Raw genomic sequence first — 8281 nt, 5'->3', positions numbered from 1 at the left:
CTCGTGACGTCCGTGCGTTCCTTTTCCCTGGCGCTTCTGGGTAATGAAGTTCACGCTCGGAGTGAAAACGAATCTGGCATTTTTGCAAAAAGGACAACACATTTCACCAAATAAATGCTGTAAAAAAAGACATATAGTGCATATAGTTTGAAATGTACAACCTTTTATGGGACTTGAGTTTCTGATGACTTTACAAGCCTGTTCATTCTACCCATCAATCATATCAAGTGATCACTCAACCTTTTTTTAAAAACAGATCCTTTTAAATATATACGCAATTTGTATTCAATATGCCTTAAATGAACACAACCACTTATTTACACATTTATAATTGTACAACACATAAATAATAACAAATCACTTAATGACAATTTTACATTATGCAACAGACAACATTTAAAATGTACAGTGAATGCAAATGACTGTATTCAATCTAAATCTAGATTTACAACGTGTGGGAGTAACTCCACGGGGTCTTGAAGGTGAATGAGGAAGGACGCCTGCATTGCTACAGACGATTGTCCAGTGTCATCCTGTTTCCCATGCTGCAGGGTGTTGTCTCTACTTGCTGATGGACAGTGCAACGAAGAAGCAGCAGGCTGTGTTGGCTGAGCTTGCTGTCTCAAAATAAGTGAACTCTCAGGAGTGGGCGAATCAGGCATTGCCCTCATTGTTATGGCGGAGGATCTGTTGCGCTCTGGCACTGTGGCGATGGAGAAAGTGTCTCGAGAGTCAGGCACGGCTAGTCACCGTCCACAGCATACAATCTCACTTTCTATCCTCCAGGTGCGTAACTTCCGCGTCAGCTCCGTCCTAACCTGCATCCGGAGTTTCAGAGTTAATATTCCATTTTCTGTAACAATTCTGTGATATTTTCCAGTTTGACAGTGAACAAAAATCAACGTTTAAAACAATAAATTATGTCTTTTTATTGGAATACATCCTTGGATGATCTTTCCAGCTGTACATCCCCACCTGACAACCCTAAAAGTTCGTTTTTTCCATTATCAGGATTATTATCACTGTTTTAATATGATGCAAGACAAAATCTACACTTTTACATCCATGTAGATTCATGTATGTTGTCTCTCAGATATGTGACATGTTACATATGTTAACCACCTTCTATGTAGGATAAAACATTAGATGAGAATCAACAAACCTCTTTATTGGCATAGCAGTAGAGCACAGCCACCAGAAAGCCCTGCCAAGAGGTGACAGAGAAGTCCTGTTTACTATATTTACTATCAAGGATATGTGTAATAGAAAGCTCCCACTCTCTGGCTCAACTGAACTTACCTGAAATGAATTGAGAAAAAGGGTGAAGAAGACTTTAATGTAGCGCAGAACACCTGTTGTCTGTTCATCTGTGGCAAAGATGAATATTACTTCATGAACCCCAAACAGAGGGATGAGGGTAAGGGTTGCCTTGGCAAGCCTGACAGGACAAATCAAACAGCATGTTGTGGCCTTGGTTTGAAAAAGAAAAAAGTCAAACAAATCAAATTCATCATCACTTAAATTATGGCTGACACAACTTGCCGAAGTTTGTAATCAGGGTATCCACTCTGATTGCTGGCTCGTAATTTGGAAAGAATGACCTTCAGGATCTTCATGAAAATCAGAAAGTTGATCTGTCGATCAGAAAATCTAAATATGAATTATTCCATCTAATGCAAAACTATTATATCATGCAATATATTTTATATATCCAAAATGTCAGATGATGACTATTTGCACGGCCATCCTTACTAGCGTAGCAAAAAGAATTGGAAAACGAATGATCCACCAGTAGTTCATGTTCTCATTGACAGCCCAACACCTGAGAAGAAAGGGCAGCTGTTACAATTTAAGTAGATTCAGCGGGGGCAGTAATGAAAAGACACTTACTCTTTGTTTTCTTTCAGTTGCTTCATCACGACCCAGGGAACCACAAATAGAAGTGGAGTTCCTAAAGACATAAATATTGCTTGTTGTTAAGCAATCAAAGAAGCAAGCAAACAATAAATAAGAAGCTTCTATAGAATCTATAAAAGCTACAATGCTCTTAAAAGGCTTACTCTGCTGTCACATAAGAAATCTAAGTAATGTGTCTCAGAAAAACTCTTTGATGCATGACAATCTGGGAAGTGATGGCACTTACCCCAGCCAAGACAGATGTATGGTAAGTACTTGTTGTTGTCGATCAACACTGAGGCAATGAGCACAGTGTACAAATAAATTGCCTCTCCAAAGAACCAGTAGTGATTGGCCAGGACACAGTACTGCATCATTACCTGTGCTACCCTGCAGCCAATAGCAGCCTCGAGGAAACAGACATAAAAACAAAAAAAAACATTAAAAAAAGGCTGATGTTTAAAATACAGATAATAACAGTCATCATTGGTGAATTAAGACCCACCTGGTGACTGAGCATCTCGCTCACATCGGTCTGTTTCATGATTTCTCGCCCCCAGTGGCGTTCCAACATGGTGTCCTTAATAATGACAGAAACAGCTCGCAGGATGAGGGACATGAAGAGGTTAGCGTGGATGTAGTTCCTGGTGCAATGCAATTTCCTGTCAGGGGACACACATGGATCATGAATAACACCATTTAAATGATTTTTTCTCATTTTATTTAATGAGCTGAAAAAGCACATCATTGGTATTCATTTCGTCTCAGATTTCATTTGAGATGTAACACTATTTTCCGGTCACCCTTGAATCAGCGTTAGAGGGAGTAAAATTAGTCCCATTCCAATGAGAAATCGCTGCTGATTTCATTCAACCTTTCCTTAACAATACAATCCTTAATAAGGACAAGTACGTGACTTATGAATGCCGAAGACTTGCAATTTGTTGGGTACCTGATTTTGTATGTAGAATGAAAATTGCAGCCTATTATCTGATTGTCTATTTGCATTTGAAAGCATTTCTCTTACAGCGTTTGTAAAAGATGACAAAGCTTACCTGAAGCTCAGAAGAATCATAAGAGCCGTCACGAGCGTGAAGAGGGACAAGGAATAGCCGACAGTGTACAACATCCTGAAGGTCACCATCATTTGTTTGAACCACAGCTGGGAAAACAAACCCATGGAAGCAGGGCCTCATAAATTCCTTCACTATTAATATGATAATCTGATTCCCTGATGGAAAACAATATCAATATTTTTTGATATTTTTTTTGACACTTGGTTTTGGAGCGGTTTTGTTCTGAATGTTAGGTCTGCGATTGTTATGCCCTGGCATTCAGTTTGTTCTTTGTCAAGCCAAAAGTTGGTGGTGATGGGTTGCATGATAATTTATTGTTGTAAGTCCAATATCTTCTCTCTTTTAGCTCGGTTTTTGGTCTCACTTTTGGTACCAACTCCTGAGGGAAATCTATGGCTCTCAATGCTCGACTGTGCCCACCAGCCAGTTGCTAATTTTGTCTTCCATTTGATGCACGGCAGGAAGCGTACAGTGTGGATTTAGAGCTCTTTTTTGATGATAATTGTATGGGGGTTTATTACATGTAGTCATGTGATCCATTGCTGAAAAACATTGATCACAGCTTAAAAGACTCATTTTTTTCATATTATTTTTAACCATCAGTAGCTTTTAATTATAGCATACTATTATAACTTACACATTTATTATGCATTTCACGCACACCTGTGTGTATTTATATATTTTTTTCATTTTTATTATCAGCGAAAAACAGCTATCTAATTAATGGCAGCTGGATTCCTGCCAATGACTTAACCTAATGATTAATTAGTGCTCCTCATAAATCTCATCGTTTTATTCACCGCCGCAAGGATAAATTGTTTGCCCTGTTAAGTGCTTTGATGAAGGCTGTATGTCTCATTGCACCTCTTTTACAGTCGGCAGCTGCTGCTCCTCGGCATTCAGACTCATGTGAGAACACGTCAGTTACTTCAGAGTTTGTTCTCTGCTTTTAGATGTTTGCAGGATGACCAACCCCAGTGTCAGCAGTGGAGTGGTTATAAAAATGTTTGAACAAGAAGTGCTCGCCGCTGCATCCAATTAAAGCATCTAGCAGGTGACGTTTTGGTCGTTATACCTCCTGGGACTTGACTTCTTTTTCCTCCTCACACTGGGTCATGTCTCTCCACACCTGCCCTTTGTCATCTCTCTGCCAGAGGCCAGCAGCGCCACATAGTCGACGCACAACACCCTGGGACACTGGAGGAGAAAGTCTGCCATTAGCTTACTCCTAATGATGGTCACATGGGGTTGAAGCAGATTGGAGCAAAGGTAACGCTTGGCTGAAGACATGGATATAATACCAGCATAAAGGGAAAGGAAACACAAATATACATGCATACTGTTTGAAGGACTAATATAAAAGCCAGGACGACACTCCGAGATTGGGTTCCAAGCCTCGAGAACAGCAGATAGCCTTGATGCAAGGGCAGCTGACCAGAGATTGAAGATACCTTGTTTACTGCCACGACCCAAAATACCCTGTTAAAATCTGCTAGAAGATGTGAATGCAGTACATACTATCCCTACTGCAGCCATAATTCAGACCAACGAGCTGATAAACAGTAGCAGGAGCGATCCTGGAGATGCTTGGCTATAAGATGAACAGCATAAGACCAAGGCAACATGGAGAGAAGTTAGCCAGCTATCAGTGACCAATATAGTGAGGTTACGTACCGACAAAAAATGGAAACGGACAAGGAATACAAGCTTGGTTTGTTGAAAGTGTAAGTAAGTTACCTTTATCATACCAGGGCAGGTAGAAAGGGCATGAGATGTTGACCACAGTGCCGGCTGGAGTATCTGGCCAGCAGGCGTATCTGTCAAATGTCCTGTTACAGAACAAGCCCGCTAGAAGAACAAATCATAAGAAACTGAAAAGATATCTGTTCATCAAAAAAAAAACCCTATGATCATTCTCGGTGCAAATTGAAATGGCATAATTTGACATTTCTCCGGTTCCTTCCCTTTTCCACCTCTTGCCATTTTGCATGATGATTCACTAGTAAATGAAGTGATTCTGTACCTTGAGGAAGTGGCTCGTTTTCTATCATTTTGGTGCAGTCTTCTTTATACTGGACCCACTTCAGATAAGTCTCCTCTAAGACTTTCCCACTGGCCATCTCACACTTTAAATATATTTACAAAAGAATACTTAAGAAAAACCATCCTTCACTTTCATGTCCAACATTTTAGCCATTTTGAAAGAAACACATTTACAAGACCCTTGAAAGAAGAATTGTTTGAGAACCAACCTTTGGCAGTTTGAGAAACAGCAGACAAGCTAAAGCTATAATGTCGTGTGTTCTGTCCATTACTGCAGACTTGTTCTTTCTCACAGGAAAAGACTGAGAGGAGAAAGGAAACAGAACAGTGTTGAGTTAAGTAAGTGCCGGCCAGGTTCAAAGACAATATAGGGAGTGCACATTCATTAACCATAAACCTGCATAAAAACATCACTCGATCCAAAAATTTCAAAATGGATGTTGAGTAGATTTGAATTATCCATTGTTCATTTTCGACCAGCTCTCAGTTAGGTTTCCTGCCAAAAGAATTAACATTAACATGTATTTGTTGATCTGAGTCAATATATATAATATAATATTACATTTTTTTACTATGTCAAGACATCAAGATACGTCTGAAATATACTGTCTGCCTGCAACTATTAAAAATAAGCAGAAAGAAAGATAAAAAGACAAAACAATCCTGAGAATAAACTCAAATTATCAAGTAAAAGCATATCCCCTATAAGAAAACCAGAAATTCTGAATATGCACAATAATTTGATGTGAATACTCAACTTAAATATTGGCCCATGATTGATTTAGTGTTGATCTTGTGTGTCTTAAACTGAGATTCAAGATGAGAGAAACTTCCTTCCTTCAGCAGATGAATGTGAAAACAACCTAGAGCACAAACATCGTTCTGCTCTGCGAAGCTCAAACATCAGAGCAAGCCATTTTTTTAAAACATTTTTTTGCTGTTGACTTTAATTATGACACTGGCAAAATACCATATCCAAAAATCTAAATATGCAAATTTATAACAATGTTTTGTTACTCATTGATGAAATCAAGCAATGTATTCCTCATCAAAATATAAAAATGGCTGTTTGTCACTTTTCCAGATTAAACATACTGGAATAGGACTGTTCTTGCATGGTCATTATTATTACCTGCATATTTATTTCACAGGCCCTCTATATTTACAGAACTGAATCTGTGGTGGAAATTACTGGGCAAGTTCTTGATAGTTCATTTAACCCGGCACCCCCTTCATTAATGAGTAATGTGTGATTCTGTAATCTGTCATGATGCTTTCATGTTTATTAAGTTATTATATGATTATGATTAGTATGACTACAATAAGGGCAGCACATCAAAATCACGATAAGTACCTTCTCAATTCTGGTGGAAGAGGAGATTAACTTAATCTCAAATGGGTTGTTTTTCTCAGTTGGTGCCATTTGTCAAAAATGAAAATGTGAGGTTGGCTGTGTGCCCTGTGGCCCGGCTGGACCTGCTTTTACAAACAAAGTGAGATCGTAGGGGTCCCTGTCCTCTGCGGGGGTCCTGCCTCAAGCTCAGCGCAGCCCCTCACTGTGTGTCAACAGACTGCCAAAACACTGATTTGATTTCTCTCTGCCTGTAGCAGCTTATGGAATTAGATCACACTGGCAGTTCAGTTTCTCCTGGAACTCCCTGACGGAGCGGAGCCCCCCCTTGGTGTGACATGCTGACAGGAAACAAAATGTGATGTATTCTAACAGAAATACAAAAGTTTGAGAGGCTTTTAAACATCAAACACTCCTTGGCTAACAGCGGGGAGCCAAAACGCCACTCAAGATCAGGTTTATCCTCGACAGGGTTATCAAAAAAACGGTTCAAATCACAAGTGTGACTCAACAAGGTGTCAATGCTCTTTAGATATTTCAGGAGTGTAATGCACTGACTCATCTTTAAGATGACAAGACAAACAACACTGTTGAGCAGAGCAACCTGGTATCTAAGCAGCCACAAGCAGCTGAAGGGCTAACGCATGCAATTGTGCTGTTGCAGGCTTCTTCAAAACAGTTGCATTCAAAAGACTGCAGGCATTGCATCCCATAAATTGAAATTCAAAATTTGACTATAATGACCCTTTTAATCTCTCTCTCTCTCTCTCTCTAAGCAAGTCAAGTATTAGCCTCAACATTATTTCAATAAAAAAAGAAAAGCAAACAAACAAACTTTAATGTTGTTAATCAAGAGGATTAAGAGGGTTTCTCTTTCTTTTCTCACTTACGGTAGATTTCATGATATATTTGCCTTCAAATTATGCGTTTAGGATAAATCCCTGTCATTGTGGGACATTTGCATAAAACAGTTCTGTCGGGCTGAAAAACACATCATACAAAACACAAACACTGCACTTACATAGAAATGGTCCTTCGGAGAGGAGAGCAAGAAACGCGCTGCTGCGTCGATGCTGCGTGCTGAACGGTGCCGCGACACACAGGCGGACTGCACCTGGAGCAGTTTGCGATACTCTGCCCAGCGCATGAGCGCCTTCACTCACAGTGACCGATGTGGAGGAGCCTACTTAGAAACACGCGGGCGCATGGACACAATAGACTTTGTCATTCAAAAAAAAAAGAAGAAAAAAAAAAGCCTCTGAATGGACGACCGGCTTTGGAGGAGCAAAAGAATACAGCAATACATTTACGGGATTGTCCTTTAATGTGACAATCAGCCCCAGCGTGACCCCTTTAATTAAGAAATGGTGACATATGAATGTGAGCCTCATGTTCCTGGTCCTTTTTACAAGGGGACAACTTTCTGAATGACTGGATCACACCATCTTTACACTGACTCCCTGTCAAATCATTGATTTGAAAATACTACTATTGGTTCATAAAGCACTGAATGGTTTCGGGCCAAAATACACTGATCTACATAAAGAGACATCCAGATCTCTCAGGTCGTCTGGGTCTGCTTTCTGTCTCCAGAGTCCAGAATAAACATGGAGAAGCAGCTTTCCGATATATGTGGCATAAATCTGGAAATAACTCCCAGTCAGCTGGAACTCTCCAGAGATACAGATACACTGGAAAAAAGGAGGGAAGACAAAGACAGGAAGCCAAAGAAATGCAGAGAACTTCAAAATAAAAACAGGAAATAACCAAACGTAACCAAAGATATAGATAAATACTTTATTGATACCGAGGGAAATTTCAAATTTCAAGACATTTCTCTGTTTCATTGGTTTACGATGAGGGCTTATATAATTGTTTTTAATAATGGCAGCTATAATTGTAGAATTTGGATTAT

At 39.6% G+C, this 8281-nt stretch overlaps 1 protein-coding gene across 1 annotated transcript; it reads right to left on the bottom strand.

Moving 5' to 3' along the window:
* Positions 1-240: 240 nt before the first annotated feature.
* On the bottom strand, positions 241-7562 carry LOC311032985 (glucagon-like peptide 1 receptor). Its single transcript, XM_084040108.1, has 14 exons — positions 7388-7562; positions 5225-5317; positions 4996-5098; positions 4710-4820; positions 4048-4169; positions 2952-3058; positions 2402-2558; positions 2144-2303; positions 1891-1951; positions 1753-1822; positions 1543-1634; positions 1300-1438; positions 1163-1204; positions 241-818 (listed from the first exon to the last, which is right to left on the bottom strand). The coding sequence occupies exons 1-14, from the start codon at positions 7511-7513 to the stop codon at positions 747-749; spliced, it is 1455 nt and encodes a 484-aa protein (XP_083896234.1). The 5' UTR covers positions 7514-7562; the 3' UTR covers positions 241-746.
* Positions 7563-8281: the final 719 nt, after the last annotated feature.

This window comes from Eutrigla gurnardus (assembly GCF_963514095.1).
Source record: "Eutrigla gurnardus genome assembly, chromosome: 22".
Classification (NCBI taxonomy): domain Eukaryota; kingdom Metazoa; phylum Chordata; class Actinopteri; order Perciformes; family Triglidae; genus Eutrigla; species Eutrigla gurnardus.
This window is presented reverse-complemented; position numbering and strand designations above follow the sequence as displayed.